The sequence below is a fragment of the Rissa tridactyla genome, chromosome 2 (assembly GCF_028500815.1).
Source record: "Rissa tridactyla isolate bRisTri1 chromosome 2, bRisTri1.patW.cur.20221130, whole genome shotgun sequence".
NCBI classification, from domain to species: Eukaryota; Metazoa; Chordata; class Aves; order Charadriiformes; family Laridae; genus Rissa; species Rissa tridactyla.
The window spans coordinates 158,083,179-158,100,744 of NC_071467.1; the positions used below are offsets into that span (position 1 = coordinate 158,083,179).

At 40.0% G+C, this 17,566-nt stretch overlaps 1 protein-coding gene across 2 annotated transcripts; it reads right to left on the reverse strand.

Annotated features, from left to right (window-relative positions):
- Positions 1-56: 56 nt before the first annotated feature.
- Positions 57-15,235, reverse strand: NOM1 (nucleolar protein with MIF4G domain 1). Of its 2 annotated transcripts, none has more exons than XM_054192640.1 (11): positions 14,311-15,235; positions 13,274-13,398; positions 12,098-12,293; positions 9,856-10,179; positions 9,231-9,341; positions 7,901-8,062; positions 7,159-7,280; positions 3,191-3,323; positions 2,701-2,832; positions 2,130-2,239; positions 57-1,142 (listed from the first exon to the last, which is right to left on the reverse strand). In XM_054192640.1, the coding sequence occupies exons 1-11, from the start codon at positions 15,205-15,207 to the stop codon at positions 965-967; spliced, it is 2,490 nt and encodes an 829-aa protein (XP_054048615.1). In that variant the 5' UTR covers positions 15,208-15,235; the 3' UTR covers positions 57-964. The 2 variants fall into 2 exon arrangements, with proteins under 2 accessions (XP_054048615.1, XP_054048614.1); XM_054192639.1 differs by having other exon boundaries at positions 14,308-15,235.
- Positions 15,236-17,566: the final 2,331 nt, after the last annotated feature.

A 17,566-nucleotide genomic window follows, 5' to 3' on the forward strand; every position in this document is an offset into this window, starting at 1 on the left:
GGTCATTCCCTTCCTGGCAAGTCAGCTAGAGTAAAGCTAATACAAACAGCAAGGCCTTTAGAAAAATCTCAGTTTAATGTGTAGTGGTGAGGTGACAAAAGAAACAAACCATTAACACTGAGTGTTACCGAAAGAAATGTACATGATTTTTTTTTTTTTTTAAAACATCTGAACAGAAAATGCGAGCAAATTCTTAAGGAAGGTATTCTCCTACTGAAAGACTCATACTGATATTCTTTATGCCTAGAAAAATCTGATTAACACAAGTGATTAGGCAACTCCGATTTTAAAGTCACGAAAATCAGGCTAAAAGAGCTATAAAACTATGCTGTGATCTCTAAGCCCAATATAATTGGGCAAAGTCAGATCTTCAAGTCGTTTTACTACAGCTTTGCATCCAACTGAAGATCTTTTCCTGACCGACAGTCAGGTAAACAATTCACAGAATTAGAAGGTAACTTCAACACTTTAAGAAAAAAGCTGTTTTCTTCCAAAACTGACTCACCCGTACTCATGCCATCTAGTGGCCTGTTTCTTCAGGCAAATACAACAATTAGTTACCAAAAGCCTCTGGCTAAGGCGGCTTCTTTAACAGTGGTCAGTATTATGCTATTGTTTTAAATGAAAGGTTAGAATATGCAACACAGAACGCTACTGCTGACTGGGAGTATCATACAAGAGAAACTCATGCTCTTCTCCAGATACTACCCAGCAACATGAAGCACTCATGCTAAAAAGGGACGTGACAAAAGAATACATTTTCCCTTTCTTCAAAAAGGCCGTGTATCACCTTCAATTAAACCTGTAACTAGTGCATAGGGCAAAGTAACTTTACGTCAAAAAACAGATCCTTTAGAGTAACATGGCTCTCCTCATTCTCAATTATTTGGGTTTGAAAGACTAACAAAGCTTTGCATCTTCATACAGACTCAGTTTTTCTAAATGTTTTATTAGAAAAACAGAACTATAGCTTCAATTTGGGTTCTTTTGCTTGCAAAGCCTTGTTTGCTAGTTCAACTCTTTCTTTTAATAAGCTAACTTCTTCAGGATTTTTTTGAGCTTGTGCATTTTTCAGTAAGAAGTGAGTAAGGAAGAGTTTCAAGCTTTCCCGTAGCATTCCCAGTTTGGGGTTGTCAGATACCCTGTAAAGATACAGATCAAAAATAGTATTTAGTCTTCTATTGTTTCAGAAGTTTAATTATTTTCTTTATCTTCTTCAAACAGAGACATAGAAAAAAATCCAATTTATAAAAGGAGCCTTCCTGAAGAGGATTTCAAATTACCAGCAAGCCTACGTTGGTTTGGCAAACAGCCCAAACACACTCAACATACAGTTGTTCCACAACAATAAAATGGAATATTCAAGCCTTAGACTTCATGCAAATGATTACATTACAGCAAAAAATGAGGCAAACACCATGTTTGAGCTTCCTTGTGTTGCAGCCTAACGGTTGAAACATTGTTACCTAATTTTTTCTAGCTTTATGCAACATTGCAAGTTTAATACCACAAAATCATGGAATAGCGGAATAACTTAAGTCGGAAAGGATGTCGGCAGGTCATCTTGTCTGATTCCCTGTTTAAAGCTGGACCAACATCCAGGTGTGGTCCGGCTGCTCAGAGCCCTAAGCATCTCCAAGGATGGAGATTTTGCAGCAAACCTGGCCATATACAAAAATAAGATTTTTCCAGACAATGTTAATTTAAAAAAAATAAATCCTCCAAACCTTTCCCTCATTTGTATTTCTTTATTTCTCCTTCTTACACTAAAGATACCTTCTAGCAAAGACTGCTGGGAGAGTGAATCCCACTGCACACAACTGGTAAAGCAATAAGGAAAGCAAGTTAATGACAGAGCTCTGCCCATGAAAATCCTATGACCGAAGCGATACATTGAGTATCTGGAAGCCTTATTTTGTATAACACTTCTGAGTTGTATCTATATCACAGCCTGCACTAACACACAAGTGATACGCCTCCCCCCCCACTCACCCAGGAGAGCTTACTTTTTAAGGTTTGGATGGCTGATCTTTGGGAGAGGCACTGTATAATTCCAAACAAAATAAGCAAACTTCTTATCTTAATTACTACTCACCAAGGGTTCCCTGGAGATCTCTCTGATCACTTACCTCACAAAAATGTCACAAAGTTCTTCAGGATCTGTTTTGATTAACAGCATGCTTAATACTTGTCGCAAGAAGCGGACTTTGGGTTTATCTAGTTCGCTAAATTCGATTACCTAGTAGGGAGAGAGGGACAATCAGATTAATTCAAGCATTTCAAACAGCTGAATTCTCTTCTAAATGAACAGCTTTGAGCACACCAACTGACCTCCCATATATACCGAGTCTTAAGTTTGGCACAGCTAAAAAGCGTAGCACAAAATCCACTGACAAAGCCTGTTAATGAAGGGGCCTCAGTTCCAACTCTGGATACTCTAAAGAAAATAATCTTACCATTGCTCTAGATACAGAGCTATAGACTTTCTGTATGCTTGGGTCACCACAGGTTCCCTTTTCCCCAAATTATAGCAGTACTGTGATCAATTGGATTAATATAGTAATTTTATAAAATGTTTTGCCTTAGCTTATGACCATGAATAGCTGAAGTACCAGCTGGGTAACAGAGAAAATACAGTTTCCACAGGACTAGCAAACATAAGGAAAACACAGACATATTTTGAAAAGAAAACACACCAACCTTGAGAACTGAAAGCGGCAACGATTTTGTCCTTAATAAGTGAGCCAACAGTGAAACCAAGTTGGAGACAGCAGCAGCTGACAGGTTTTCTAAGTCTTTGATTTTGTCCCAAATACTAAACTGAAATGTCACCTAGGTGTCAACGGAAAAAAAATTCCTACAAATCAAGTGACTGTTTAAATAAGTAACAACATAACAAAACCTTTTGACCTTCTATTCTTTATGACCCCTCTGTTAATTAACACAGATGCTTGATTAGACTGTTCAATTCTTTTAAAATGTGTAAAACAGAGAAAAGCAAAGCTTCTGCAGTAGTTATTTTATTTCCTATTCAGATCTGACCATGAGTACGCCTTACCGAATGCATAGCTATAATGGCAGAATTTTTCCTCCAAACCAAGATCCTACCAGGCATGCATTAATTTTCAGGCATTTAATAACTGTTTTCCAAACCACGATAATGACAAAGTAGAAACAGATTTTTCTTCACCTGAAATCGTCTGTCACATTCACAAAACTTGCCAGCCAAAAATGCATAGAAGGGGTTATATGTCTTCTCCTGTAAGCAGCAGTAAAGGATAACATGAACAATTTCTCTCTCCTGCTTATCTTTCAGTCCAAGCCTAAAATTTAGCAAGAGAATGAGAACCATTTAGTAAGGAAAAAAATTACTGCCACAAAGTAAGAGCTACAGTCAGCATCAGAGAGTGATACTTAAAAAAATACCCTCCAAACATCACATTAAATTTTACTTGTCAGAAAGTTCTTACAAAGTCTTTAAAACGCTGAATGGAGTCAAACCCTTAAGACAGCAGGCTAAATCAGTATCCCAGTATGGCAAGATGGAAATACTGCAGTATTATTAGCGTTAAAGGAGTGGCTGCAAAAGTAAGACCATTAACAGGCAGAAGTGCAATGATACAAGTATAATTACCCCCTGAGGAAGGAAAGATGGCCCACTCCATGTTTATAGCTCTCCAGGAAGAAAAACAGAGGAGAGGGCACTGTCATCATGCAGTCTTGTGCCTTTGAACGCAGCAGTAGTACTGCAGCAAGCGCTGCTGCACGGTGTACCAATACAACGCTTAAATAATAAAACAAGAACGCTGTTCTTGTAGGACTGACTCTGTTGCGGTTATCTCACACTTGTACCTATGGTCATAGAAGCAAAACCAGCCTTTGGAACAGTATAAACCTATCGAGAGAACCATTTCCAGGGCCCTTCACTTCTGTGGTACTTACTAGGACTAAGAAAATATTTTAAGATATTTTTTCTACTTGGTGATATGAATCTCTTCATCTCTAGGTCAACTCCATGCTACACAATACTTGAAACTCGTTATTGTTTGACAGTAGCCTAAGAGGATGTAGTCAATGATTTCAAACCACCTTAAATAAAAAAAAGCAGCAGCCTAAAGAAAAACATTACCAATGAGTACTTACGTTGGCTGCCTCAGCATGAAGGCCGAGGACTGAACAGCTTTCCCACTTGAACAGCTGACCAGCCTAAGAGAGGCCTGAGACACTTTGGCAGGGAATGGCAACTAACTCGCAATGCACCTGTTCTGTGAGTAATATGATTTAGCTTCCAGGGCTGTCAAATGCTTGGCAGCATTAAAACCAATTAAAATGAAAAATGCTTCGTATTATAATCTGAAAAACGTCAAACAAAATTCTTTTCATTGCTTCAAGCTCAAGTTTCATATGGCGTTAGTAACTCAAGAGTATTTTCTAACTAAGTTTGACTCCACTGGAACTTACTTTACAGACAGTAGAGTTTGTCATTGCTTGAGTCTAATACCCCCATTTGTATACACCTCCAGACATCAGCCATTGCATTTGACCACAGACACGTACCAGATTAACAGAAAAAATATTGTCTTCCAGCCAAAACCCCCCAGAATTTAAGGTTTTACAATATGAAAATCTGGGATGATTTCTAGGCTGATTGCTAATGCACAGTGAAAGCTTAGAAGTCTGCTTCTCCAAGAGAGACCAGCACTATAAGCACTGTGCCTGTGATATAATTCGCTTGTTCTCTTATCAGCTAAGTTCTATCTGATTTTAATACAGAGCAACAAAAGCTGGTTTTTGTTTGTTTGTTTTAAATAAATGTCTGTCTGGTGGCTGAGACCTGTGTAATAGATGACTTGTGAAGTTACATTGCAATCACTAATTCGACACACCCTCCTTTTCCTTGTTCACCATCACTTCTATCATGACTTGCCTATCTAGGAAATATTCGTGTTGCCAGATCATTGCAAGCAAGTAAATCAGCACTCTGACGTTCAACTTTGTTCTTACCTTCACTTCTTCACAGACCTAGCAGTATTTTCTCTTGCCAGACTATCATTCCTAAACATCTAAATTTAAAAGTCAGGATTGCCTTTCACTGCTGAGTTTCACCATAAGCCTGTACAGATTTCATAAACCTGATAATCTTAGGTAAAGAATATGCAACCACTTCACCTATTAAATCATTCACGAGTGACAGTATTCCCACGGACTCGTGTGTCTCGATCACTTAAGAATTTCTCCCTGTATACGGGATAACTACCTCTGAAGTACATTATTTCTCACCAGCAGAAGCCTGTCTCTAAGTATGTTAGTTATCATCAGCCGAAGTCCAAGACCATCATTGCCTTTAGACCAAAGATAGCAATACTCAAACCCACCTTTTAAAAGGCAGTTCAATGATTTTAGTAGATAGTCACATACTCTCTACCCTGAATTACATACCCCACTACAACAGGATATCCAAGATGTTTACAAGTTTCTATTTTTTGAGATGTAAATATTCTTCAAGTTCTTCACCTCTACAAAATAGCTTAAAAATTGCCTCTTCATCAAACTTAGGAAGCATTCATTCCCTGACATGCATGAGTTTGTTGTTTGTGAAGGAGGTGCGGCCATTCAGCTGATGAAACAGATCAAGTCTCACTCTCTTCTCTTTGTCTCCAGTGATGTTCCCAGTTCTCCCTTTACACTGCCACTTCTGCAATCACAAGCTGAGCCACTTCAGGGAGCTCTTGTGGCTTCAAACTAATTACTTTCTTTTGATGCAAGGAGAAAGACATGCAGAACTATAGCAGCATGTATTTAAAATGGTTTAAATTACCACTTAACTGCACCTCAACTCTGCCAGAGATCCAGCAGCAGATCAATCAACAAGTGCAGTTAAGATATTCCTTTATGTATTCCTCAGGCTCTTGCTCATGAGACTGACATACAAATATAAATTCCCAAACACTCTGGAACGCGTGTTCACATTGAAGTTAATTCCTTCACTGAAACTTCTGTGTACTTTCCATTATTCTCTCCCAGATGTGGGGAGATTTGAGAATTCCTCTCTCTGAGTTCGCTGTATAAAAATCAGTATCAACACACACCAGATAATCTGCAGACAGAGTTTTTCTGCCAAGGCTGTTTGTATACAGATATGTGTACTAATTTAAATAGCATGGATGAGAGTCAAGGATCAATTTGCAAATTGAACTACCAGGTCTTGGCAAGAACTGCAGCAGCAGCAGCTAATTTCTTTTAATTGAACAGGCCATATTAAGATATTGGAATGGCTCCATTACAGTCTTAAATCCAAGCTGTGTTTTGCAGAAGTGGCATTTAATCAAATATTAGTTGAGTTTATTACAAAGTCTGTTTTGGTTTGGTTAGCAAATTAAATAATTGCATGCCATCCTGGTAAGACAATTCCCTTAAATTACAAGGCTGCAATAGAAAAGTTCAGACGTGATCTCTCCCCTCCCAGTTACTGTAGACTTAGAGTTAATATTCCGACAAACACAAAGAAAAGCTTAGTTTGAGCTTTTCCCTGATGGCATTTTCTTCTGAAGAACTGTTTGCCAAGTGGTAAGGAAACTGGTCTTAACATGAAATGTGACCCTGGAGCAAATCCAAAGCTAATAAATCCTGCAAGAGGAAAGCGGAGGTGCTAGAACGCTACCAGGTCATGCAAGTATGGACAGAGACCTATGAGATTGCTTAACAAGGCAGCAAGAAGCAAAGGAAGTGGCAGTTGTACAGAAATCCAGCAACAAAACCAAGAGATGTTCTGAAGGGGCTTCTAGTCTGTCTCTGCGAGGAAGCAAGCTTGCAACAGACTTCCATCTGCTAGACTGGGATGCAGATCTTCAGTGCAAAAATATACAGGCTTCTTAAGTCAAAAGATGCTGTAAATCACAGTTACAGACATGAGTGACAATACCAGAGGCTACTCCTTTCCTCTGACTGCCAGTCAGTTCTGCCTGTCCCCTACTAGTCCTTACACCAGGATTTTGGTCCTTCTCCTACCCTTTTACCCTACGTGCATCCCTAGCTATGCACTTATTTAATTGTATTATCAATTAAATGCTCTTAAGCCCAGACCAGCAATATTATTTTTCCAATCCAGCTCATGCTATTCTTAGCTCTGGGCTGCCTTCCGTGCCAGTCTGTACTTACCCGAGAAGCTTTTCAAAAGCATCCAGAAAGTCTTCACTTGTCATCAAGACACAAAAAATACTTCTCCTGATATCAGTGTTCATTCTCTGCTTACGAGCAAGCTCCATTATCTTTGAACTCACCTGAAAAAAATAATTAAATGCTAATGTATTTATGCTTGCTTTAAGAAAGCTACTTCTGCGCAGCCCTTAAGATGACCATTAATGAAGATCTCCAGTAAACTATGAAGCATCAATCCAAAGTCCTGAGCTTTTCTCCAGAGGCACAAGTATCATTAGGAGCTTTTTCAACTAGGGAAATATATTTTAATGTATTTTAATTGTGCCAATTATTTTAAAGACATGCTTCTCTAATGCAAGTCACCATGACCATCTCACCACACTACTTTTAGCATCAGCTTAGAAAGAAGCCACCCACAGACAGACAACACTACCTGCCAGAATTCATAGCAGCAAACCTGCTTTAGGTCAAGACTCTTCTTCCACTTACACAAGTTACTTCTGCAATTCCATAAGATAAGAAAAAACACACTATACCACAACATTTGTAGTAACAGCTCTTACAAAGTGCATGAGTACAACATTTTGGAAAGTGTAAGAGCAGAATTTATAGTACAAAATCTTAAGTCTTACAAGAGCCCATGAAGGTTTTTTTGGTGGGCTCTGAAATGAACTTATTCACCTGTGTGAAGAATATTCAAAAATTCACACTTAGACTTATAAGTAGCACTGCTTGGATTTACCTTTCCTATATGCAGTTTTTGCTGAGTCTTCTTGTTTGTATCATCGATCATTGGTGCTCCACTCCAGGATGACCCTACGATCCACCAGCGACCAACCTGATCAGCACTGAGGAGAGATTCCAGGGAGACACGGAGTTGAGTTTCTTTTCCGCTGCTGCGAACCTTGAATTACAAAATACAAAAAACCCCAAAATCTTTTATTTGAAGCTTTCTTTACCAAAAAACAACAAAAAGGGAGATATCAAATACTTTATTTATTTTAAATTACTTTAAACAAATAACTTATTCTCCATAAAAGTCCTCACATGTTTCCCCCCAATCTTTAATTTCAGTCAGCAACCGGAAAAGAATTTACAAGTTTCCCATATGCTCTAATTTCTCAAATACAGTAAATTGCTTAAATCTGCATTTAGAAGCTCTTGATTTTTTTTTATTTAAAAACCAAAGAGATAATAAATTAAAAAGTAGCCATCTTCCAATCATAAAACTTGATTAGAATTCAGACTTGATGCTGACATTCAAAATTAGTTGCAGCCTTTATAATCTGGTCATGATTTTCCTTTCAAATACTTGCGATCGAACAAAATGACATGACAAACTGCCTTAAGTTTTGTACAATTAAAACTACAAAAAGCTTAAACTCTTTGAACAAAATAAGAATTTTCAACAACAGAGTCTAGAAGTGTTGCCTGGCCTATTATCACTGATGTGCTTATCCTGCACTTACAAATTTCTGAAAAATAAAATGCTCTAGGTGTTGTAGACAAGCAGTGTGACTTTCAGGTTGGAGATACATGGACTCTAAAGTCAGATTCAAGTCCTGTGAAAATGAATTAGTTCTCAATCCAGAGAGACAATTACTTTCACGCATTTTACACTGGGTTGTTCTGGACAAACTGTCCCCTCTCCACCAAAAAAATCCCAAGAGAGAAATATCCAGGTATTCAGAAGTATTAAGACTTCCAAAATAATTTTGGTGAAGTTAGGAGCAGGTGCCTGCATCCAAAATCTACGGAAAAAAGAACTTGTCATAATGACTCATTTCTTCTGCACAATCATTAAACATCCCACAATCTCTTTTTCAAGCATAGGACTCTGAGGCAAAGTCTTTGGCTAAGTCCCTTCGCAAACTGTTCTGCAGAAGGCTGGTTGTCTGCTGACTTAACTTGGACACAGGAGATAATGATCTAAGAAGTGATTTTTGTCCACAAGAGTTTCAAGACTGTTAAACAAACTGAAAAATACTATAGCCCATCAAGCTGACGTACAATACAAATAATTACGTCTGGTTTAAGAATAGCTATACCACATATGTCAAGAAAGTTCTCACCAGTGTTCTTTGCAATTTGCGGAGTCTTTCAACTGGTTCAGGATCATATCCAGGAATCTTACGCATGTCATTATTCCTCAGTGCCAACATAGTCTCCAGCATAAAGCGAACCTATTGGGAAAATAAATATTTCTGTAGATTACGTGCCGTTTATTTAGTAGAGAGAGTACTTTGAAATTACTATTCTGTGAGAATAAGCAGCTCAGCTAGCAATACACACCAAAATTTAGATTACATGAATGGAAATAAGAGAAGGATGTTTACTTTAACTCTTATTATGTTCGTGTTGAACCTTCAATTCAAAGCTTAATCTGCTAAACACCATGCCCCAGCAACCATTTTTTGAAGTGTACAAAGTATCACAAAACAGAAGCACTGTCCACTGCATAAGACAAAAAACTGTCCCAGTCTCACCCATTACAAGCAGTTTGGTGTTTGTGTCCTAAGAACTAATGGAGAAAGACAGACAAGAAGAATGCAAATAACTGAATGCAACAACTGAACGCTAATGGTAACTTACAATTTAAACAGACTGTAGCAGAAAACATTGGTAAATGAACACGTGTCCAAGAGCTTATTAAAGTCTATTCATAATAAACAGAAAATCTTTAAAACACACACATACCCTAGTCTGATCCTGGAATTTCTTCTCTGCTGTGTTTGCTTTCCTCTGGGCTTCAGTAATCAGTTCCTTCAAAGCCAACGCATCATCTTTTCTTAAGGAAAAGCCCACGTTTTTCAGAAGAAACAAAATCAACTCAATCTCTTTTTCAGTGAAAGCGCTAACAAGCTGTTTCAGAATATCAAAGATCAGCAGGGAATGAACCACATGGAAGTTATACAGATGAGCAATCAAGGCAAGCAGATTTTCACATTCTTTCCCTTCAGCGTCACTTTTACAGATTTCATCAAATTTCTTCACCACGGCTTCCAAAAAGTGAGCACCAACCTGGCAATAGTTCCATTAAAAGAGGGGGGAGGGGGGAAAATCCAGCAGTTAACCATAAGTAGATTTTACAGACATCTGTAAAACATTCATTTTTGGGGCACTGCCACTATTAATTTTAAAGAAATATTGTTGCTCTTCTCAACCAATACGGATGTTCTACATTTACATATACAAATATCTAAGTGGTGTGACATTTTCTTAAAGTATATGTTATTTACACCTCATATATGCCATACAGTTGCCTTTTAAAGTCTGTGCAAAAAAAGCAAATGTTATGAACTTACAGTACACACACATCAGAATTTGTTTACATAATTTTAATGAACACATATTAGCACCTTCCCAGCTGCCAGGCTGGCGTGCTGTTACTGCTAGTCATTCATCCAGTAAAAGCTGCATGTCAAAAAGAAAATGCATCACAGAGTTCAGCATTCTGGAACAAAACCTTTAACAGGATGATAAAAAATAAAATTGTAAAACAACCCCCAACATACCAAGTTTTCACAGTTGTTGAGCATGAGCTTAGGCTGATTTTGAAGTGAGGATTAAGTCTTAGCCATTTCTCAGCGGTACTAAACAAGACACCCTCCCGCAATGACTATGGTGCTGTGAAAACCAGAAGTTCCAGTAGCAGTACTGACTTGTATTATGGGCCTTGACCAGCTTAGATTTTAACTATCCAATGACCATATTGCATAAATGTATAAACACAGTTATTGGAATCCCAAGTTCTGCATCGCTCAAACTAATCTTAAATGCAGCTGTACCATTACGCTTTTGTGTAATGCATATTCTACACTTTTACAGAAAAAATAGTGAGGCTTCATAGTATACCTAAATACTTATATTCAAAGATGCTGCGTAAGAGAGTCAGTAGCACAGAAGACAGTGTGGGTATCATCTATTTCTAATACCTATTAGTATACCTATATTTAAAACTTATTACTAGGTATTTTGCAAAGTTTCAACTTCTGAAAAGATTATGTTTCTCTTCTTAAAACAGCAGTGTAATATTACATTATATTTGCAGTGAGAACTGCCTTTCAAGTGGCAAAGAGGAAAAAAAATTTAATGGCAAGGCTGCATGGAGCAAGCTGCTGTAATTGCAGCCATCTGATATTTTGTATGCTTTCAGAGACAGCATTCAGGTCACTACATGACAAACTGAAGAACTTGCATCAATACATCTTTTGCATTGAGATGCAGAAAGAAAACTTAACTTGATGGGAACACGGGGCTGAAACACCTCAGTATCCTGAAAGACGTTTCACTAAAATTAGCTAAAATCTTCCCGTTGACATCAGTAGATTCAGCTTCTTCTTAACAGTAAGCAAGAGATGTTTTATCTCAATCATTCATCAGGCTTAAAAACACAAAAGAAAAACCTCCAAAAAATCTGGCATGCTTTTTGAAGTTTTTTATATTCTGGAGTCATTGATATACCTAGTTAATTCTGCTGATGATTTGCATGATTTGGCTTAAAAAAGGACTTTTTTCACTGATGTAAAAGGAATTCTGTAACTGTAGCGCTTTCCTTATCTGGATACACATCGTTCAACAACAGCCTCATATAGCCAAGAGAACGGTGATGGATTAGTGTAATTAAAGAGAAGAAAATTCAAAGCTTAAAAAATTCAGTTATATGGATGCAGAAAGATTTTGATGAAAAAAATTAGGTTTTTATAACTGACCAGTGGTAACTCATGGAGAAAATAAATTAATCAGATAAAGCAACAGACTTGGTCCCTTTCACTTGCGGACACTGAGCAAATAAGCTACAAATACTGACGAAATTCAACTAGAGATGGTTTTTAGTGACATACAATCAAAAACTAAAAGGCGATTCAAACAAAATACCAAGGAAAACACTCTACAATATGTATTATTAAACAAAATTAGTCCCAAGCACAAGAATTACCTCCACTCCTACATTATGATGAAGAATGCTGACCAAAAGGACATGCTCCATCATCAATCTTGAAGGCATGGCAACTGCAGTCACACAAGCATTCATGAGAATATCTGTCAGAGTTTCATTCATGTCCTTTCTGCTGTTGGCCATGTAGAGGTCTTCCATCTGTCCACTAATGGAGGGCAAATTTGGTTCGCTCAACCTATTGAGAAACAATATCCAATGTTCACTTTTTCTTCTCTTTACATGGTTCCACAATTTTCAGTTCACCCAATTTACTCTATTCTTTTCAGAGAGACTAGCTCGGCTTAAGAAGAAACATTGAGAAGATGACTGGAGGGGACGTTTTGTATTTTACTGTGTTTACTAAACTAAAAAAAAATACAACATATGTTTAATTCTGGGGTTATTGGTTTTTTTTTTAGTATTTACATATTAAAAACAGATTAGCAGCAGTATTTACAAAGCACTGTCAATGTGCTTACTGTCACGCTGAACAATCTTATTAAGAAAACAGACTTTGTTCTTAGCAGTTGTAACTATGGCACATCGCAGTCTTTGGAGAAACTGAGTATGAAAATACCTTATATTTTTCTAACATATAAGGTTAAATCAAATCCTAAACGACTGAGCAAACTGCATACTGTATTTTACAGAAGTCTGCATTTTACAGATAACATAGATAAAATGCCTATAGATTTCTTATTTTAAAAATACTCCAAAATTAAAATGTGTGACACTATTAATTACTTTTTCTGTTCTTCAGTACTTTAAGCTATGAAGTGTTGCTCCTCCTCAGTTGTAGTATTGCAGAAATTTAATTGTATTTCATTTAAAAAAAAAGAAAATCATGGGGTTTTGGGGGTGTTTATAACTCCCACTATGACGTTTTTTTATCGGCATATTCCAACTGACAGTGAATTATACCTAGCACTTGCAGGCAACTGCTTTGGGGAATTCTGCCCAATCTTAAATTTATTTTCTAGATTTTTCAACTTCTATAATGACCAACTTTGAAAAATTTATATCAACAAAGACAATTATTATTAAGGATAGCAGACATGATTGCCAACTTAAAATCAGTTTGTGAAGAAAAAAAGTCACATCCTTGCCACTTTTCTTTGAATGATGAGCACTGTCACACTGAACCAGAAAGATTAACGACTTTCCTTATTACATTACCTATTAATGAGGCCATTCACCATTTTCTTCAGTCTTCCCAATTCTTCTCTTTTCTTGTCATCTAGTATCTCCTGAGATTTCCTTACTTGAGGGGGAACATACTTTGTAGCACTGTGATTATGACTCTTATCAGGAAAACAATAAAGTAAGATATCAAATGAGACTAGCATTTTAAATATTTGAACACAAATATTAATTTCTATTTAAGATTAATATACCAAACTTCTAGTTAAGTATATATTTTACCATCTAATAACCAATGACAAAGGAACAACTTCACATAGAAAAGAAGCATACAAGTTACCGCTTATGACCAACTCAACAGCGGCAAAAAGCCTATTCCCTTTACATGAAGTTTTTTTTAAGCTAATGTTATTAAAACGTGGCATCTTAGGTGTTGGTTTTATCCAGGCTTTATCAGTTGCAGAGATACTAACAGTTTAAGTTTGCGCCATGCAGGCTACAAGACCTAGCACAGGCAGAACTCCAGGGATCATAGAATTGTCCAGGTTGGAAGGGACCTTTAAGATCGTCTAGTCCAACCATCAACCCAACTCGGCCAAAACCACCACTAAGCCATGTCTCTCAGCACCACATCTACCCATCTTTTAAATACCTCCAGGGACAGAGATTCCACCACTTCCCCAGGCAGCCTGTTCCAATGTTTGATAACCCTTTTGGTGAAAAAATTTTTACTAATATCCAGTCTAAATCTCCCCTGGCGTAACTTGAGGCTGTTTCCTCTTGTCCTATCGCCTGTTACTTGGGAGAAGAGACTGATGCCACCTCTCTACAACCTCCTTTTTGGTAGTTGTAGAGAGTGATAAGGTCTCCCCTCAGCCTTCATTTCTCCAAGCTGAACAGCCCCAGCTCCCTCAGCCACTAGATCATCCAAAAGCGAAACATCAGTTTGCAACAGACAGTAATTTTAACATAAGCTCTCTTTGCTCTTAGCAGTAGTGCTCGTATCCAGGTTGTGGCATGTCCCTTGAGAAGCAGGTTTGTGTTATCCGATGCGAACACCCTACCTCCTCCTCCTCCTCCTCCTCTTCTTCCTCCTCGTCTTCGCCTGGGGGCTCGCTGGCCTCTGACCCCCCGCCGTCCTCGGGGGACGAGCTGTCACTCTCGCACTGTCCCTCCACATCGTCCCCGTCGGAGGAGTCTGAAGCGTCTTCTGGATCCTCCTCCTCCTCCTCCCTCAGCCCCGGCGGGTCCTCGGCCGGCGCGGGCCGGCCCTTTTCCCGCGGCCCCGGGGCCTCCTCCTCGTCGCTGCTCTCGCAGAGCTGGCTGAGGCCGGCCCGGGAGCCCAGGGCGCCCAGCACATAGCCCAGCCCGTCCCGCAGGAAGCTCTGAGGCACCTTCTCGAACGCGGTCCCCTCCTGCTTCTTCTTGCGGCGCTTGCCCAGCCCCAGCCGCCGCTCCAGGCGCCGGATCTCCTTCTCCTCCTCCTCGTTGGCCTCCAGTAGGGCCCGCTTCCGCGCCGAGACGGTTACGGCGGCGGGGGGAGCCAAACGGGTTGGCGAGGCCGGCCCCGGCCGCTGCTTCCCGGTGGCGGCGGGCGAGGCCGGGGCTCTGAGCCGCGCGGCAGGAGTCGGCTTGGCCGGAGTCGGCTTGGCCGGAGCCGCCTTAGCAGGGGCCGGCTTGGCCAGAGCCGGCTTGGCCGGGGCGGCGGGAGCCTCCACCGGCTCGCCGCGTTGGAGGCGGCGGCGGCGGCTCCGCTTGAGCCTGCGCTTCTCTTTCCTTGCGTCCCGGCGGCTCCTGCGGTTCTGCCTCTCCGCGTCTTTCAGCAGGAGCAACGGCGGCTGGTCGCCGGCTGCCTGCACGAACTCCTGCACCGAGTGCCGCAGCCTGGCCAGCTTCCCGCCGCGGCGAGCGCGGGCGGCCGCCGGCCGCTTCATCTTTCCCCCGGCCACGCCGCCCTTGGGCGCCGCCATCTTGGGGAAGAGCCCACCTTCCCCTTCCGCCCCGCCGCCGCCATTTCGGGCAGCAGCGCCCCCTGTCGCGCACTGGCCGCCGGGCGGCCCCGCAGGCCCGCCCAACTCCGGCGGGCTGGGGTTCACTTGAAACCTGTACCAAAGCCGCTAAATCCGTCGAGATCCGCCTTTTTTTTTTTTTTTTAAATTAATACATATTGAAGGCAATGTAAGGCTTGTCCGTCGTGTTACAGAAGGGACTGGAGCAATTCGTCCCTCATAGCCCTGGCTGCGGTCGTAAGGCCCTAATGCCCATGAGGCTCTCACTAACGCCTCACGGGGCTGCAGGATCTGAGGGACATCAGCACCCCTGGCCTCTCCTCCACCTGCCCTATCCCCCTTTCCAACCCTGCCGAGCTCGGGTGTCTCTTCCTGAGCATGCCAGGGACAACCTCCGTGTCTATGGCCTCTGCTCCGTGCTGACTTCTCTTGGGGCATTTCCATCCACAGCCGCATGTGGGATGAGGGGATGTGGCTGCTAGGACCGGTGGCCCCTGCCACAGGGAGGGGATCATCCCCGCTCTGCCTGGCCGGTCGTACACAGCAGGTGACAACTTGTCTGTCATTTATGTGATCAGAGGGAATTAAATGTCCCATGGCAGTTCGCTGCTGTCAGCAGGAAAACCAATTGGTTAGTCTTATTTATAGTCTCTTTGCTGTACTCTAGGCTTATGCTACCTGCTGGGTTTGTGTCTGTGTCTGTGTCCTGTCCTCCCACCAGCTTGAACTCTAGTGCCCATTTCAGTCATGTCCGAGAGATGCCTGGAGTTCTCCAAAACACTGAATTTCCCCAAGTTTCATCAAAATAGGTGGCTGGGTAGAGGAAAGAATTTCTCGGCTGAAGAAAGTGCTACAAGATGATCTTGGACCTCAGCAGACACCAGAAAACACAAATGAAAGCCAGGACACATGTCCCACTTTCAGAAAAAGGGTCAGTCTTGAAACTCCTGTGGGGACCAAATCCATAGGAAGTCAGGCCTCATTATTTTATTCTTTGGTGTTGCACTCCTGACCTCTGTTGAACAATGAAGTACTACACAGGACTTGTATTTTACCTGAAAATTTAATACGGTTTTATTATTCAGAAGATTATTTTTGTCTTTCTGTGCATGTTTCCATATTCTGTCATTACATCATATGTCCTAGATGACCCATGCTTCAGAAATCCAGCTTTCTCAAGGCTGATGCATAATGAATCTTTCACCCTCAGTGACAAAATATGTTGCATTGATTTGTCAAGGCATTCCTTTTGCTACATTTTAAACTATATATTATTCTATAATTTATCGCTGGGACGCTCTTTATTAATGCACAGACAGCTCACATGCATTTCACATCCTATTTATAGATTTATTGATAACAGTAATACAGCAGCATGCCAGAATGCTAGATAAATACAGCTGAATATAATTTGAGAAAATATTAGATGCTTTTAAAACTCCAATATTTGCATCTTCCTACTGTCTCATCATGTAATTTGTCATTCAGGCCAACAGAGGTTTCCAATAATGGGATGTTTCATTTACCTTAAAAGAGAGAAAATGTCAATATTTGCCTTCTTCAGTATATCACAACACAAATCAAAATACGGAAAGCATGTATTTTGCTGAACTCCATAATCCCAAATTTAGGTGAAAATGGGTGTGCTACTTTTGCAAAAAAATATGCTGATACAATTATTATCACCTGTTTGTGAAGTAAAAATACTTTCTAAGAATCAAAGCAGTATTTCAGACAATATAAATATCATCAAGAAAATGTAATATGGAAAGAAATATCAGTCTGCTTAATAGACTAATTCAGCATTCAAATCTAGTGATGCCATATCTAAATAAATACACTACAACAAATATTTCAGATACTGTCCTGGAATGTTGTGGTTCATTATTTTACATTTACTAATTTGGCTTCAAGTACCAGGTAAATACAGTTGTCTTAAAACCTAAAATGTGAATAATTAGGAACTCCTTCCAATTTTCCTGTGTTGTCTAAATACCAGAAAAGGGGAGAAATCCAGTTTCCATTTTACAAATTTCACATTTAGATCTCTGCATCACATGGGCGTCACTTACCAAATAGGAACTCTGAACTGAGGGAGCATTTTGTAATTGTTCTTTGTCTTGACAGCGATCCCACAGCAGAGAACAAGCCGCAAGGGCAGGTTTCGCATTTAGGATGAAATTGAACATAATGGCATGATTCACTGGAAATGAACGTTCATATAGAATTGTTGCTTCAGTAAATTTTTGCTTCCTGCTGCGATAATCTTTGTTAACAGATTTCCTTTTCTATTAAATTACATTCATGGATTTTTTTTTTT

Bases quoted from the DNA above. Each gene is read 5' to 3' on its own strand.
- NOM1 (XM_054192639.1), bottom strand. From the start codon at position 15,207: ATGGCGGCGCCCAAGGGCGGCGTGGCCGGGGGAAAGATGAAGCGGCCG. The intron at 9,342-9,855 runs GTATGTGTGTGT...TTTTCCCAATAG, and splicing joins AATTCCAGGATCAGACTAGG to GTTCGCTTTATGCTGGAGAC. The intron at 2,833-3,190 runs GTGAAGAAAAAT...GTTGACACCTAG, and splicing joins AATGTGACAGACGATTTCAG to GTGACATTTCAGTTTAGTAT.